This window comes from Staurois parvus, unplaced genomic scaffold, assembly GCF_062004578.1.
Source record: "Staurois parvus isolate SC_StPar_1 unplaced genomic scaffold, SC_StPar_1.0 ptg000155l, whole genome shotgun sequence".
Classification (NCBI taxonomy): domain Eukaryota; kingdom Metazoa; phylum Chordata; class Amphibia; order Anura; family Ranidae; genus Staurois; species Staurois parvus.
The window spans coordinates 27,843,887-27,861,910 of record NW_028317951.1 but is presented as its reverse complement, the minus strand read 5'-3'; the positions used below and the strand labels follow the sequence as shown (position 1 = coordinate 27,861,910).

At 42.4% G+C, this 18,024-nt stretch overlaps 1 protein-coding gene and 1 non-coding gene across 7 annotated transcripts in view; both read right to left on the bottom strand.

The window, feature by feature from the left end:
- ATP11B (ATPase phospholipid transporting 11B (putative)) overlaps window positions 1–18,024 on the bottom strand; it is a 218,702-nt gene that overhangs the window by 92,311 nt on the left and 108,367 nt on the right. For all 6 annotated transcript variants that reach the window (XM_089675574.1, XM_089675572.1, XM_089675573.1 and 3 more), the window contains exons 13-14: window positions 14,177–14,335; window positions 8,243–8,418 (exon numbers count right to left, since the gene is read on the bottom strand). In XM_089675574.1, the coding sequence (XP_089531700.1) occupies window positions 8,243–8,418; window positions 14,177–14,335 (335 nt within the window). The remainder of the gene's footprint in view (window positions 1–8,242; window positions 8,419–14,176; window positions 14,336–18,024) is intronic.
- On the bottom strand, window positions 16,935–17,016 carry TRNAS-CGA (transfer RNA serine (anticodon CGA)). The gene has a single exon. It is a non-coding gene; the product is annotated as a tRNA-Ser (tRNA).

The following is an 18,024-nucleotide window of genomic DNA, read 5'->3' as shown; positions in this document are numbered from 1 at the left end:
CATCGTAAAGAATAGCATGCGATTTGAACAGGAATGTGATTCCTATCCAAAACCGCATGCGATTTCACACAGGAATGGTGCGGGAAACCCTCCCTGCACTGATCCCATTATGTCACAAAAGGAAAAGATGAGGATTTACAATCCCCGCAGCTTTCTCTCCTAAGTGCAGGGATGAAAATACAGGCTAGACGGCTTTTGATTGGTCAGCACCTCCAGAGTGCTAACCAATCAGATGCCGTCTAGCTCGTATTGTCAAACTGCAAGGAGAGGAGAGAAAAATGCTTCACAGGTCTGGTAAGTTGAAATCCCTGCAGCTTTCTCTCCTCTCCTTGCAGGGATGACAGCTTGTGATTGGTCAGCGCCATGGCGGTGCTGACCGATCAAAAGCCATCTAGTTGTAATGTCATCCCTGCACTTAGAGGATAGAAAGCTGAGGGGTTGAAATCCCCAGCTTTTCCTTCTGTGACAGTATGGGATCGGTGCAAGGCGGTTTCCCACACCGCTCCTATGTGACAAGCCTGGATTCCCACAGGAGCAGTGGGGAAACTGCATGCAATTTGAACAAGAATTGCATTTCTGTTCAAATTGAAGGCTATTCTTTGTGGTGCAATTTGCGTCCATACATTTTGTATTGGTGTAAATCACACCGCAAAGTATCAGTTTCAGGCATTGGGAGCATTTTCACAAGCATGAGTACTTGTGAAAATACTCGGTATTGGTACTAATACTGGTATCGGACCATCCCTAAATGTATCCAATTTTAAAATATGAAGACAGCCCCCTATCGCTGGGAAGATAGTATAATGTGAGGAAATCTAGCAAGCAGAGCACATGTGCATGATCCTGCATTTATAATAGGTTAATAATAGAATTTTAAAATAATAGGTAAAATATGTTACTTGGTAAAGGACACGGGCTCTTTAATAATTACTTCTGTGTTATATGCAACTACCTTCAGGTGAGTGGACAATGGCAAAAAAAGAAAAGAGTGAAGACAATGTCCTCAAATGGAAAGAGACCTACCTTTGAAAAGAAGGAGGCCTCAAGACATCCTTGTACTTGTGCAACACTAAAAAATGCTTCTTGTAGAATAAGGTCACTAACTCAGACCCTCAGTGCAGAGATGAGAGCAACAAGAGCGGCCACCTTGCGAGTAAAATCAGGGGAGGAAATAGTTTAAATTCACCTTCTGAAAAGCTAAGAGGACCTGATTACATCTCAAGGGGACACAGGAGATCACACATGGAGAGAAATGTGTGCTATAAAATATGTCTAATAGTAGCAGAAACAGGCTCTCCAGATGCAATAGCAGACTTTGCGAGAAGTTGTTTTCTTAGACTCCAAGTGGGTAGCAATGACAGAGTCTGAAAGGACTCTGTCACAAGGACAGTGACTTCAACAGCAATACGCATGGAACAGAAGGTCTGAACAATCTGGAAAGGCCCACGGAGTGCCTGCCAGAAGTTTGAGTATGTCTGAGTACCAAATTCTACTGAGTCAATTTAGTGCAATGAGAATCACCGGAATGCTCTCCATCTCGATCCTGTGGAGAAGACAAGGGAGAATCTGGAGGGCGGAAAGGTGAAGGTCAGGCTGAATTGAGTTCACTGCATCACCAAAGCATCCACTGTGAATGCGGAGAGTCCCTGGACCTGGTGATAAACCTGTCCAGTTTGTTGCTGAATCTAGACACTAGCAGATTCACCATCCAGCCTCCCATACCTGTGGGAAAAGGGCTTAAAACACCTCTGGGTGCAGAGTGCAATCTCTCATTTCAAGATACTGAAAACTGAACAATTCACCTGCTAACTTTCCAAGCCTAGGATGTGGACAGCAGGGACAGGGCCAGAACGTGCAGTTTTGCCCAAACAAGGATAAAGTTTGCTTCTTTTTGTATGCCACATTTTCTAGTATTTCCTTGATGGCGGATATAGGCCACATCTCTAACATTGTCTAACTGGATTCTGAATTCTCATCAGGTGTCTTGCAATAGAGTCCAGAGTTGAAGAGATGACCGAATCACTCTGAGCTCTAGAATGTGGATATGAAGTTAAATTACTACTAAACCCATAACAGTAAAATCAGTCTGTAACGTGCCTTGAAAAAGTATTCACACCCCTTGAAATTTCCAAATTTTTTGTCATGTTACAACCAAAAAAGTAAATGTATTTTACTGGTTTTTTAGGTGATAGTCCAACACAAAGTGGCACATAATTGTGAAGTTGAAGGAAAATGATAAATGGTTTTCAAAATTTTTTACAAAAAAAAAATCTGAAAAGTGTGGCATGCCCTAACTAAAATCTAGTGGAACCAATTGCATTCAGAAGTCACCTAATTAACAAATAGAGTCCACCTATGTGTAAATTTAATCTCAGTATAAATACAGCTGTTCTGTGAAGCCCTCAGAGGTTTGTTAACCACTTCCAGTCCGGACACTTTTACCCCCTTCCTGCCCAGGTCACTTTTCATCTTTCAGTGCTGTCACACTTTGAATGACCATTGCGCGGTCATGCAACACTGTACTCATATGAATTTTTTAGCATTTTTTTGAGACATTTATTTTGGTGGTATTTATTCACCACTGGGATTTTTTTTTTTTTTGCTATATAAATGAAGTCCAAAAATTTTGAAAAAAAGTGTTTCTTATAAAATTTTGCAAATAAATAATTTTAGAATAATTATAAATAATTTTATAACATTATAATCTTTCTTCATAAATCTTAGCCAAAATATATTCAGCTATCTTTTTAGTAAAACAAAAATAATCCAAATTATTTTATAACCAAAAATAATAATTTAAAAAAATCTTTTTTACATTTATTTTATTATATTATTTTTACGTATTTACTTATTTTTTTTAAACATATTGTCACCCTAGCAGTACAGTGTCACCATAGTGACACTGTACTACTTGTAGGGAGTGAAGATTTATTTATTTATTTTTTTACACGGATTGCTTTTACATTGTTTTAGATTGTAAGCTCGAAAAAGCAGGGCCCTCGAACCCCTCGTATACGGTTTTGTTACGGTATTGTCTCATGTACTGTCCCCCATTACTCTGTACAGCGCTGAGCAAACTTTGTAGAGCTATATAAATACTGTATAATAATAATAATATATTCATGAAGGCTGTAAAAGCAATCATTTCTCTATCTCTGTGGCTGTATTCTTGCAGCCATTGAGAAATACTGTGCGAGCTGTGATATTTCACATGCTACAAGGCTGTTGTGAATAGCCTTGTACCATGTGATCTCTATGATCATTCACAGATTTCACTAGTAGTAAGCAATGATGTCAGAAGTGACATCTTGCTTATCACTATTCATGTGATTACTGATTGGCCAATCAGTGATCACATGATCAGGAACTCACAGAGGTCCCGTACAGCGATCAGTGTTCCGCTGCGTCCTTTGTAGCACGCACAGATTAAAATGGTGGGCACCATTTATGAACGGCAAACTGCCCCCGTCCGGCCGTTATATACATGGGCCAGACAGGAAGTGGTTAAGAGAACATTAGTGAACAAACTGCATCATGAAGGTCAAGGAACACATCAGACAGGTCAGGGATAAAATTGTGGAGAAGTTTAAAGCAGATTTAGGTTATAAAAAAAAAATATTCCAAGCTCTAAACATCTCACGGAGCACTGTTCAATCCATCATCTGAAACTGGAAAGAGTATGGCACAACTGAAAACCTACCAAGACATGGCCATCCACCTAGACTGACAGGCCAGGCAAGGAGAGCATTAAATCAGAGAAGCGGCCCATGGTAACTTTAGAGGAGCTGCAGAGATCCACAGCTCAGGTGGGAGAATCTGTCCACAGGAAAAATATTAGTAGTGCACACCACAAATCTGGCCTTTATGGAAGAGTGGCAAGAAGAAAGCCATTGTTGAAAGAAATCCATAAGAAATCTTGTTTGCAAGAAGCCATGTGGGGGACACAGCAAACATGTGGAAGAAGGTGCTCTGGTCAGATGAGACCAAAATTGAACATTCTGGTCTAAAAGAAAAACGCTATGTGTGGCGGAAAAGGAACACTGCACATAACGCTGAACACACATTCCCGAGCATGGACCATGGTGGTGGCACCATGTTGTGGGGATGCTTTTCTTCAACAGCGACAGAGAAGCTAGACAGAGTTGATGGGAAGATGGATGGAGCCAATTACAGGGCAATCTTAGAAGAAAACCTGTTAGAGTCTGCAAAAGACTGGAGACTGGGGCGGAGGATCACCGTCCAACAATACAACGACCCTAAACTTACAGCCAGAGCTACAATGGCATGGTTTAGATCAAAGCATATTCATGTGTTAAAATGGCCCGATCAGACCTAAATCCAGCTGAGAATCTGTGGCAAGACCTGAAAATTACTGTTCACAGACACTCTCCATCCAATCTGACAGAGCTTGAGCTATTTTGCAAAGAAGAATGGGCAAAAACTTCACTCTCTAGATGTGCAAAGCTGGTAGAGACTTCCCCAAACAAGACTTGCAGCTGGAATTGCAGTGAAAGGTGGTTCTACAAAGTATTAACTCAGAGGGGTGAACACAAATGCACCCCACACTTTTCACATATTTATTTGAAAAAAGGTTTGAAAACCTTTTATCATTTTCCACCCACTTCACAATTATGTGCCACTTTGTGTTGGTCTATCACATAAAATAGCAATAAAATATAAATAAGTTTTTGGATTTAACATGACAAAATGTGGAAAGTTTCAAGGGGTTGAATACTTTTTCAAGGCACTGTATGCAGTACAGCATACTTGTTATACTCACTGTGGAGCCTAAAGGGTTAAGCCTCTGTATTGTGTAAAAAGGCGGCTTGATCCTGTCTTCTGTGATCCTCCCCATCTTCTACTGTGCCCAATCCATCTGCTGATAATACAGAGTTCTAAGAGGCACTCTGCACATGCTCAGTTTAGTGTGTATTGCTAGAGAGTAGTTTTATCTTTATGAGGGTGCATGTGATCAGCACAGGGCTAATCAGCTCTTTCCAGACAGAGGGTCAGGGCTTATGCAGTCTCATAGGACAGTCAGAGCAGAATGAAAACTCCTCCTCCAAGTTCTAACCAGTGCTCGGCTGAACACTGATAGAAGTTACAAGACTGCTATACATTGCTGATGAGAAAAGGTATTTAGCATTTTATTTTTAAATTTTCACGCTCTTTGTACTGTGGGAGACCAGATACACTGAATGCAGGGTCATGGGTTTAGTAACACTTTAAACTTCTTCCAGTGACCAAGTCCTCTACACTCAGAGGGCATCCAAGGACAGCACTTAAGCCCGACAGGCTGGCATCCATCATGAGTACCTTCCACAACTTTGGAACTTCAGCCATGGAGTGGAAATTTAAGCATGCTAGGAAAATTCTGGCCTTGGGGGTAGATGCAAACAGCTCAAGGACTGAGCCTGTTTGTCTCATCCTACCAGAATCTTGAGTTTCAGCAGTCTGGAATGAAACTAGGTGTATGGCACAGCCTTGAAGGAGGCAACTATTAGAACCAAGACCCTCATGCAAGCATGAAATGAGGGATTCCCCTGGGCCTAAAGGGCCCCAGAATGGGAATTAAAGGACAGAATTTTGTTCCGAGGCCAAAGGACTCTGGACAAAGCTGTGTCTAACATTAGGTCCTGGTTCTCAAATCTGTGACATGGGTCCAGATTTGGGGAAGATTTTGTCAGATTGAGGATCTAACCAAAGCGCTGGAGAGTCTGAACTCTGCTACAGGAGTGTTAGCCTGATCCAATTCCTTCGAAGAAGAGGAATCATCCTTAAAGTGTTACTAAACCCACAACAGTAAAATCAGTCTGTATATGCAGGAAAGCATGCTTGCTATACTCGCTGTGGAACTTAAGGGGTTAATTCTCTGTAAAAAGGCCATTTGATCCTAACTTAGCCATTCTGCACATACTCAGTTTGGTGTGTATTGCAAGAGAGGGTTGTTTTTTTCTTGGGAAAGTGCATGTGATCAGCACAGAGCCAATCAGCACTGTCCAGAAAGAGGTAAGTTGTTTTGTATTCTCCTACAGCAGAAAGAAAAAACTCCTCCTACAAGCTTTAACCAGTGCTCTGCTGGACACAGATAGAAGTCACAAGACTGCTCTAACTGCTGATGAGAAAAGGTATTTAGCAGTTTATATTTAGTAAAAATAATTGCACTTCCATGTTCTGTGTACTGTGGGACACCAGATATAGGGTCCTGAGTTTAGTAACACTTTAATTTCCTTCTCAGGTAACATGTCTGGCAAAATCAAGACTGATACAGGAGAGGAAGTTGAAGGGGCACAGCTGTAACTCCTGCAATCAATGGACTTGATAAGGCCACAAAGTATGCCCATGAAATCTGACATTGTGGCAGAAAATTCATCCATGGACAAGAAAGATGAGGCTGGTGCGTAAAATGATCCAGCAGAACTGCCAGAGCAAGGCAAGGTATCAGATTGTGGGCAACCATCAGAGAGAAGGGTAACAGGGCCCTGAGTGGAAACTACCATCATCATTAAGAGACCAAGTTGGCAAGTCCACCTGACCCTTTTTCTTGCTCTTGAAATCTGCCATGGTTATGAATATCATTGCCTGAGGGGTAGTGGTGACCTCTGCAAGTTTGCCAAGTACTTGTAGGCTGCAGTAAAAGCCAGGTAATGCGATAACAACTATACTGGGTAATCAAAGCCTAGAAGTGTTACAGGTCCAAGATTGTGCCTGGAAAGGGACAGGAAGCACAGCCACAGTAACTCAACTGGAAATGTCATAGCGCAGTAGACACAAGGGGAAAGCACAAATGAGCAGTTCCTGGCCCGCAAATAATAGTAATAAATTGCATCAATTTTAAAGGTAATCCAGTCTGTAAGCTGCGACAACCAAAAGGGTTGCTGGTGTCCCCCATATCCCCCAAAAGGGAATCCGAAGCAACAAAAGGGGGACTATGGGCTGAGGCACATATAAAAAGGTGCAGCGCTTATATATTAAAACATGCAAAATATCAAAGTGCAAGAGTATATCACTGCAAAAACGCAGGCAGGGTGTGATTATTATACTGCCCCTTATAGTCTCAATTGACACACAAATATATAGTTCACAATCTCCCAGTGAGTAGGGTGAGGTGAAGGATCAAATGGATCTCTGTTGACACACGGTGATAGCCAAAAAAAGGTGATGTATGGTGATGTAGCAAGCTGGGTGCTAAGGAGGCCTATAAGGGGCAGTATAATAATCACACCCTGCCTGCGTTTTTGCAGTGATATACTCTTGCACTTTGATATTTTGCATTTTTTAATATATAAGCGCTGCACCTTTTTATATGTGAATCTTTGGAGGTTGTTTTTGGTACCTTTTGTGTTCAGCAGCTTCATTACCTTTAGCGCTCACTTATGCCTATTTTTACAGCATATGGGCTGAGGCAGCTTCAGGAACTCGGTTCTGCAGCTGTAAAGCAATGTTACAGGTCAACACCACTTGGGGTGGTGTAGTCGGGGTCTAGGTATGCTCCCCCAAGGCTCTGCTAAGAGTCAACCAATTTGGAAGCAGCATTAGGAGCTGCAGTGGCTATGATGCAGCAGGAATCTTGAAAGTCATCTTGGTGGAATATCGTCATCAGAGAGTGAGAGACATAACTCTATAAAAAGAAGGAAAGCTTCTCTCAGGAGAGAGAAGAGGTCCATCACCTAAGAACCCAGGCAAAAAACTGAGGGTAGTTGGAAGTGAAAGGCGTTATATAGGGAGATATCCCTGCAGCCTTATTTTCTTGGCAACATACAATTTAGATTGAAAGCTCCCCGAGCAGGGCCCTCCTATTCCTTCTGTACTGAAATGTATTGTAATTGTACTGTCTCCCTTATTGTAAAGCGTTGCGCAAACTGTTGGCGCTATATAAATCCTGTATAATAATACAATCACTTGAAGGTAGCTATATATAGCCCAGTTGTAATGATTAAAGAGCCTGTGTACTGTACAGAGCACGTACTATACGACTAAGAAATCCATTTTAAGACAGATTATATGTTCTGATCAGGACATTGTTGCTTAAGCTGGCCATAGATGGAGCGATTTTCTTTCCTGCAACCACAGGCTCAATCGATCAACTTGGGTACATTCAGCCTGCCCATACATGGTTTGAAACTTGGCCAATCCCTGTTGAACTGGTCGAGATTCGAACCATCTACGGCCGGATTTAGACTTAAAACCAATAAAAAACAGGCACTGCAGATTTTTTACAATACAGGGTAAATTTTCCCACCTTTTAGAGGCTTCTACAAGTGCCTTTTCATCTGGTGAAGATGCATAGTATTCCATTTGGGTGGATATACCATTGGAGTACCTCAGGCCATCAACACAGCTTTCTGGTTGTTCATGACTTATTTGTACAGTGTGGCAAAGAGAGACTGCCTTGAAGAATAGTTCCTCTTCAACACTCTGATAAAAGTAAGAGAAAGAAATAACTATTTCTGAAGCTAATGTAAACAAAGATATATTAAAAATGTCAGCTAAGAAAAAAAAATAAAACAAAGATTAGAAAAGTTTATTTACAGGTGCTCTGTTACATTAAAAAAAGGATTTCTGTAACAGGGAAATTCCTAATCCAATAATTCCTCTTGCTACAGTAAAAGGTCTTCTCTTCAAACAACCCACAGTGACCAACAGTTCTCTGTCACAGTTTAATACATTACTTTAACTCCTATCATCATGTTCCTTTTTAGCACATGTATACAAGCTGACTGTCCTGAAATGCTGTCCCTCCCTCTCTGAGTGGTTCCGCTACAATGGATTACAAGAGGCTTAAATCAAGACAAATGAACGTGTTTACTGATGCATTTAAACAACATGTATTGCGTTTTTTTTTTTTATAAAAAGAAGTTCCTAAAGGCAGGAGAACACTAGATGAAAAGGTCTTCATTTAGGCAAGAAGGTTGAGCTATATGGGTGAGATGTACTCCGGTTGATGGCTGGAGGCTGCAATCAGTATCACTCACCCATAGAACACATGGGGGCACTTGCTTCAAATGTGAGTTACTGGAGCTATGCTGGGATAATTGCTTTGAGCGATGCCTATAAACGTTCACATATTTTATCAGGTAGGTTGTACTTAGGCTTGGGGGGATTAATTAAAGAATTGTACTAATAGGTAGAGATGTCCTACCTTGGTCACCTCCCTTACTAAGGTCCTTCTCCCTCAATTGCTCAGTTTGGCTGTGTGATCCCAGCTCTTGGGAGAGTCCTTGTTGTGCTAAACTTTTTCCATTTGAGAATTATGGAGGGCACTGTGCTCTTGGGAACCTTTAGTGCAGCAGAATGTTTTTGTAGCCTTTCCCAGAACTGTGCCTTGCAATAATCCTGTCTCTGAGCTCTGCAGGCAGTTCCTTTGACCTCATGGTTTTTGCTCTGATACAGTTTGCATTGTCAGCTGTGGAGGCCTTTTATAGAGAAGTGTATGCCTTTCCAAATCATGTCCAAATTTAATTTACCACAGGTGGACTCCAATCAAGGTGTAGAAACATCTCAGCAATGATCAAGAAAAATGGAAGGCACCGAATCTAAATTTCAAGTGTTGTTGCAAAGGGTCTGAATACTTACGCCAATGTGATAATTCAGACATTTCTAAAATTCTGTAGTGAGTGTAGATTAATGAAAAAAAAAAAAGAAAAAAAAAAAGCTGTATTTTTTGTTACCATAAAATCCCTTTCTCTGAGTTCACTGACGAACACAACTCCTTTTCTTTATTCATGACCAACCAGGTTTTACAGCCCCGCTTACAGGAGTAGGACAATAGGCAGAAAAAAAAAACCTAGTCCCTGCTATGGACAGTCTTCTCTGGGCATAACACCCCCTCTCTGCTTTAGGAGTCAGTCACAAGCACTGTCAACGGAGAAAAAAAACTCTATAGTGGGTGCTGTGTCCATCAATAAACGCAATGAAGAGACTTGACCCTTGATCATGCCCAAGGCAAAAGTTGGATCCACACCACGTTGAAGGAAGACCAACACTCAGCTACCAAGAACGAAAGAGGATAGAACCCCAAAGCTTCACTAAAAAATGATATAAGCCCCCATAGGTGCGATGACAAATCTGATGAGGGGTAGACTTACGAACCTTTAGGACAGTCGGGATCACCGAATCAGATAACCCCCTGACCTCAGAATCTGGCTTGCAATAGCCACGCTGTCAAGCCAGTGATGGTAAGACTAGATTGAATACCAGCCCCAGGGACAGAAGGTCCTCCCTAAGAGGCAGCCGCCAGGAAGCGTCTGCCACCACCACACCATGTTGGCATACCATGGACAGCGAGACCAGTCTGGAGCCACCAGGATCCTCTCATCTCCTCTCCTGCACAGCAGATGAGGAAACAGGCGGAAAGGCCTAGATGAAATTGTACCAATCTCACAGTGCCAGAAGCACCTCTGGCATGCCTACCAGATGATCCAATGAACTTGACAGAAGACAGAACTTATGGAACATCTCCGTAAGCAGAGATCACTCACCCTGATCCAGCGTCTGATGCCAGAGCTAATCGGCTCGCCAGATTTCGACACCAAAAATGTGCACGACAGACAGCGCAGGAATGAACCTTTTTGTCCAATAAAAAATATGAGCTGCCTCCAGCGCCACCCCTGCACTTCACGTGTCTGCCTAATGAATGACATACGTCACTGCGGTGGCGTTGTCCAACTGGATCTCGATCGGTAGATCCTTTGTCAACTATCTGTCTAATGTGTCAGTGATAACCTGATCACCCGAAGCTTTAGCACACTGATGGGCAGTTGAGCCTCCTCCGGAGTCCAGCAACCTTGAGCCCAGTCCAATCCTAGCCTGACAGGCTGGCTTCCAGCGTGACCACAGTCCAGCGAAGGGGAAGACCGCAGCAACCAGAGAAGAGAGGCCGTCGTCGACTGCTCCAGGTATATCTGAATGTCCACGGAAGCGGACAATCTGTCCCAGTTGGATAGGATCTCCTTCTGTCATGTTCCTGTATAGGAACTGGGCATATGGAACCTCATCAAAAGGTAGCCACCATCAGGCCTAAAACCCACATACAAAAAACACAAGGAGTGATACTTGCAAGACAAAAGCTGTCACACAGCTGAACGGACCTCTTGGAGAGTGTTTGATGGGAGGAACCCTTGGCCTGTTCCAAGTAAGGATCAACACAGACTTCCTGAGGTACAGGATACACAGAAGTCTTGTACTGAGCGCATAGTGATCTCCGCAATGTCCAGAAGGGACCTGCCAGTCTCCACACGCATAAGCAAGGCATCCAAGCAACCGATCACAGCAATCCCTCGTTGCCTCAGCAAAGCCAGAACCAGGGTCAACACCTTGGTAGACACCTGGGGATCGGAGGCCAGACCTAGGGACAGCACTGCAAATTGATAATGACCGTCCCTGATAGAGCATAGAAAACACGGATGTCCCCCACAGATAGGTGAGTGGAGGCAAGAGTCCTTGATGTCTATGCAGGCCATCACCTAGTGAATGGATGCATCTTTGAACTGGTGAACTTGAAAGAAGGCGGTCCCGGCCCTTAAGGTCTGGGATCAGGCCAACCCCGTCCATCTTGGGAACTGAACAGACTGGCAGAAAAACCATGTAACTGCCCTAACTCAGGCACTGGTACAGAAACGTCTCGAAGGAGTAGATCTTGCACAGCCCCGTACAAAGCCTGCAGACATGCCAGCAAGAACCTCCGACTGGTGAGAAAAACCTATCTGGTGGAAAGGAGAGAAATTCTATTTTTGTAGCCTGAGGGAATGACATCGAGGGCTCACTTTTCGGAATGAGGGCTGTTAACAAGCCCGAAAATAGACGAAGATGACCCCCACCCTGGAAAAGGGTGGGTGCACCTTCATGCTGAGGAGGTGTAATCTGTGGGCTTATAAGGCTCCTGGGCCCAAAGCACCACACCTGTGGGAACCTGGGAGGAAGGTACTCCTGCCACTCTGAGCTTCTTTATAAAATCATCTCACAAAGCTCCAAACAGAAGGACTCTCTGGAAGGGCACATCTGCCAAGGGCTGTCTGGAAGACTGGTTAGCAACACTGGAGTACCCATCTCAGCACTGGAGCTAAAATGGAAGGCTTAGAGAGAAGTGGAGCTGCGTCAAGGGATGCGTCACATACTGTAGACCCTGAACTAATTGGTCCACCAGCTCTGTATACTCTTGAGGCATCAGGCAATGCAGCCATTAGCCAATGTCTGCTGAACATGGTAGAACAGAAGCCCAGGCCTGTAGGGGAGGAGGGGACCCCGCAGGACCGATCGCACCGGGGAGTACCCGTGCCTCACACCACGTCCATGGAAGGAAGGGGGAGGCATCTACTTACCGATTCCTTGGAACGTGGGGTAATGCTCCCATACCGGATCATCCTCTCCACTGAACTGGGGGGCTGTTGGTCAGGGGTAGCACTGTGACACAGGCTATAGGTGCCCCGTCATGTGTCCCCGCGAGACGTTTAACTCACTGGCCGCCCAGTTCAGGATAAGCCATAGTAGAGCCGACTGAGCACAGAGCTAGCAGTCTGCGAGCGCTTGCTGGTCAGATTGGGGTGACCACTGGATCTAGATTATCCAGCCTGTCGCTCCAGCCCAACAGTTGATATAAGATCTCTGTAGGAAAAATCCCAGGGAAAAATAAAAGAAAAAAAATTAAAGAACTATAGGACCCAGCAGAACAACACGACCATACTCCTGAAACACAAGGCAGAATGACTGGAGTCCTATAGTAGAGGGAGTTTTATGCCCAGAGAGAACTGCCCATAGGAGCAGCCGAGTTTTCTGCCTATTGTCCTACTCCTGTATGTGCAGCTATAAAACCCTGTTTGGTTATGAATTAGGAAGAGGCTGTGTCTGTCAATGAACGTAAGAGAAAATGAATTTAAACAACTGTAGTGTCAGGCTGCAACATAACGGAATTGAAAAAAAGTGAAGGGGGTCTGAGCACTTATGAATGCACTGTATTTTCTCAAATATTCTTGTAACTTCCTTACTAAATACTAACTAGGAAACCTTATTTTTCAGCTTACCCATTCTCAGATGTGTTGACTGCATTAGTTTGTTTTTAATCTTTTCTTCATTTTCACCTGGTGAGCCTGCCAGTAAGTCTGTTGCTTTTCAACAGAAAAGCTCTCGTGCAGATCTAGCAGTTAACAGGTTAAGATAAACCATTTGCAACGGATAGAGGTGTTTACAATGATCAGCTTTTATGTAAAACCTTTACCCCAAAAGCAACAAAACTGTTACTGTAATTGCTTAAAAAAATGTTATCTGGAGTTTGACTTCAATTTCATAGTTTATCTAAATCTTCTTTCATGCATCTAACATTATCTTCTGACTGACAATGCTGTTGTCCAAGGTGCCTCTGTTGCTCCTTCATCCAGAATGGGGGCACTCTACAGCCTCATATGCACGATGAGAATATTGGCCGAAAAATACTGCTTTCAGAGCGATTGTTCGATAATCTGCCGATCACAACAGTTCATGTGAAAATATCTGACGTGACAAGCACAAATTTGTTTCTTGTGCGATAACAGAACAAACAATTTTGTTTAATCAGTACAGTATTCATCCGTAAAAAATTAAGTGACCAAGACTGCGCATGATCGGAAACAAAAGAATACATCACTTTTGAAGTTGTATTCTGATGTACGAGAATTTTCGTAACTTTAGTAACCTATTCTTTTTCAATACGAGACTAGCATGCAAAAAATAAAACAGATAATCATTCATCCAATATTCATATTGTGTGTACTAGGTTTAATACAGGAGGTGTGTTACTGGCCAAATTACCAGGTGAAAACAGAGGGAAGAAAAAAGCCTAAAACAGAAAACTAATGCAACCACAACATCTTGGATTGGTAAGCTGCAATATATTTTGGGTTTTGGGTTTAATAAATCTAAGTCTTTAAGTTTATTATACACATTACAATCTGACTGTAGGATCTTTTTTTGCCTGACTGGATAGTTTACATAGATCCTTGTACATTTACATAGTTTTGGTAAATCGCAAGCAGAATGCCAGCCAGACTAACGTGTATGTTGTTTTCTGGAATTAAAAAAAACTACGTAAAACGAGGACTACCTAAATTATCAATTTTATTTGTATCTAGTCAGATGTAACAAGTGTGGTGAATATAAGATTATTGGGCATTCTGTCATGCACGATAAAGAGGAAATATCTTACCAAGCTTGTAGAGGCTCCATCAGGAAAATCCATAGTTACACCTTCTGGCACAAGCTTTCCATTGATCTCCTGGTATTTAATCCCATTTACTGAGCACTCTCTAAACTGCATCTCATTTTCTGTCAATGTGCCTGTTTTGTCTGTGAACACATACTCAACCTAAAAAATATTTTAAAAAATTTACAACATTTGTACATTACAAAAAACATTTTTAATTTGTGATAAAATAGCGGCTGAAATTGTATCCATTACTTTTTGTTTTGCCTAGATACTGGTTACTCGGCCATTCCATCAAAACAAGAAGCCATAATATTGCTACACAAGTGTTGTCCTTTCAGAACATTAAATGAAGTTCAGAATATTTTTTATTTGTTTCAAAAAGCAGAACTTTCTTAGAACCATGACTAATTCCATCACAGAGTCAAAAAAATAAAAATATTATATTTCATCTCAAGATTCCTTTACGCTCTATGGCCAACAGTGTATCCAGGAAAGCTGGTTTACAGCACAGAAACAGCCTAACAAAATAAAGCCATTTCTTCCAAACTGCATTTTTATGTCTGTTGCAGTAGTGCAATATAAGGAAACAATGGCTTCTATGAAATGGGGTTTGAGACATTCCCTTGCTTCACTCTGCAGAGAAAACTCCGATTGGAGGTGAGGCAAAGTCTTGTGACCAAGCGCTCAACCTCCTGACCTTTCCCCACTATAGTGAATGGGTCTCCACTTGCTTAGGAGTCATAAACCTAGTGGATTACAATGCACATTTGTAAGGCAGTCCATACATTATATTTTTTTTTTGGTTCAACCAGAGAGTTAAAAGAAAGAAAATTCCTTGATTTCCCACATCCGCTGCGCTATTGTATTTTGACAGCCTTTCCCACCATCAGAATACAATGATCAGTGTTGCTGGCTATAGCCAGCGGCACTGATCATTCAGGAAAAGCCTGACAGACTGGTCTTGAGTACACGGACAATCTGATCATACCCATCTGAAAAACTAAAAGACCATAAAGGATAACCAGTCTGAACAGGTCCTTAAAGAAGAGAAAAGGCAGCGGTCACGCTATACTACTGCTTTGTAAAAAGAATCCCAAGTGGGATTAAGATGCATGGCTTTATAAATACAAAAAGATTACCCATAGTTTAAAACTGTGTACTTTCTTACATATAGCTTATAAAGATAAACAAATTTAAACAATATTTAAAAAGGCATAAAATATCACAAACATAAGTAAAGTATCATTAATAAGTCTAAATAAACAGTAATACTGTCAAACACATTAGAACTAAATTAATAGAATGCACTACCTCTACAGGACAGAGTACCATTCTACAGCACAGCCTCTGGCAATACTTCATACAGACAGAAAATTTTTCTTCCAGGACAGACTGGTCAGACTAAGGTTTGAAAATGGATGGCAAAACAGGAGGAAACCCAAACTAAACAAAAGATCAATTACAACCTGAATCCCCATCTTGAGTATCATCATCAATAAAAAAAAATTCCACAGTATGAATAGTATTCCGCCATGGAGACCAACATTATTACATCAAATTCATTCTGACTGCACTGGAAGGCTAGAAAGTGGCAGGCTTGGGATACGGAAAGAAAAAAAAAACAATATTATGAGTTGCTTCATAGAAAGTCCAGTTGATTCATGGACTAGCAAAAGATCGCAAAAAAAAAAATCAATGAAAAGATGAGCTCCAACAATGCAAAGCTCAGATACCAGAAAAACATGTAGCAGTGGAGCCAGAGGCACTACTAATAATGTAGAATGTAATAAAGTCATGATTTAGCAAGCATGGATTGAAATTATTTTAAATATTTTAAACATAGCAGCCTAAATATTTCTCTACTGAAGAGAACAAGCATTTAATGTCTGCTGGACCTTCCTCGTAAAGAGACAGCACAGACAAGCATGTTGCTTTCATTGTGCTGGTGTTTATAACTTCTGCTACTTTGCACAGGCTAAGACAGCCACAGTGTGGTGTAACAATTGCATATCTTAAAGCATTCTTCCAGCATAGTTGATTTGTTAGATGCTTCACTGTAGAGCAGGCATGTCCAAAGTCCGGCCCCCGGGCCATTTACGGCCCGGGGATCGGTTTAATACGGCCCTCCAACAGCCCTCCCTGCTCTGTGTAATGTGGCCCTCCCACGGCCCTCCCTTCTATGGCAGACAGTCTTCTGCTTGAGAGCAGAGGGCAGTGCGCATGCCTGACTGCGGTGCGTTCTCCCTGGTCTGTGTAAATGCGGCTGTCGCACGGCCCTCCCTTCTGTGGCAGACAGTCTTCTGCTTGAGAGCAGTGCGCATGCGTGACTGCGCCGCGCTGGAAGCGACAGAGGGCGGTGACGTCAGGGCTGGGCTTCCAGCGTGAAGTGTGTTTCTCTTCCCCTCCTGGCTGCCGAGCAGAGACTTCAGCTCCAGTTACCTTTTTCACCCTTCACATTAGTGCAGGTAAGTTTTTTTTAAATTTATTTTCAATACATTGTGAAAACTCAGCTGTCAGTTGATCTTAATGTTATGAAATGAAAAGTATGTCGTTTGCAATTAACTTGGTATAAAATAATTTATTTGCATTTAATTGTAATGGTTCAAAGAATGTTCGGAAAAATGTTCGGCCCTCCACCATGTTCACTTCATCCAATCTGGCCCTCTTTGAAAAAAGTTTGGACACCCCTGCTGTAGAGTATTCAATGTTCGCTGTAAAACTATGCAGAAGCTGTACGCTGTGCTTTTCTTAATAAGGATGTAGTCGGCAGGATTTGAACCTGCGCGGGGAGACCCCAATGATATTCGAGTCCATCACCTTAATCACTCGGCCACGACTACCTAAGAGATAGGTTAGTTATAGCTTTGAAATACCGGTATCAGGGATCTGAGTCCTACCCTGAACAGGAATCAAAAGTGAAATTAGTCACAACAGATTCTCGGGCTAGAATATGGGCCAAGAGGTTAAGGGAGGAGGGAGGGCGAAGAGTTAGAGGGTATGAGGGGGGATGGGAGATGGGGGGAGAAGAGGGGGGGAGAAGGGGGGGAGAAGGGGGGGGGAGAAGAGAGGGGGGGAGAAGAGAGGGGGGGGAGAAGAGGGGGGGGAGAAGAGAGGGGGGGGGAGAAGAGGGGGGGGGAGAAGAGGGGGGGGAGAAGAGGGGGGGGGAGAAGAGGGGGGGAGTGGGAGGGTAAAGGTCGCCTAGAAGAAAATATTTCCTGTTCATTTTGTATGTATTTGATTCTTCTCTGTGTTATGTGTCTAGAGGGAGATCAGTTGAGGAACGGTGATGAATGTATGTAACTTTATAACATAATGTTAAAGGATTGAACACCACGATTAAAAGATATAAGAACCTTAAGGAAATTCATCAATACTCGGCAGATGTGGCGTAGCTACAGGAAACACATTTATCCCAAGATACAAAGACCCAGCTATTTTCTAAATACTATCCTACATGGTTCTATGCGGACTCACCCATTAAACGAGCAAAAGGGGTGGCAATTGTGATAGCAAAAATTTTTAGTTTTACGGTAGATGATAGAATAGTTGACCTAGAAGGTTAGTATTTGTTTCTGAAAGGGAAATTGCAGGGAGTTGAATGTACTCTTGCCAATATCTACTGTCCTAATCCGATGGCCTATTTGGAGGAATTAATGAGAAGGCTTATGGATTTTAAGACAGGTCAAATGATTGTGGAGATTTAAATTTTTGTATGGATCCGTGGCTGGATACATCTTCGTGTGAGGGACGGAGGCAATAGTCTAAAATCAATCAAAAAAAGGTTGTATTGGTATCAATTGATGGATACATGGCAAATTAAACATCCAAGGGACAGAGACTATACCTTC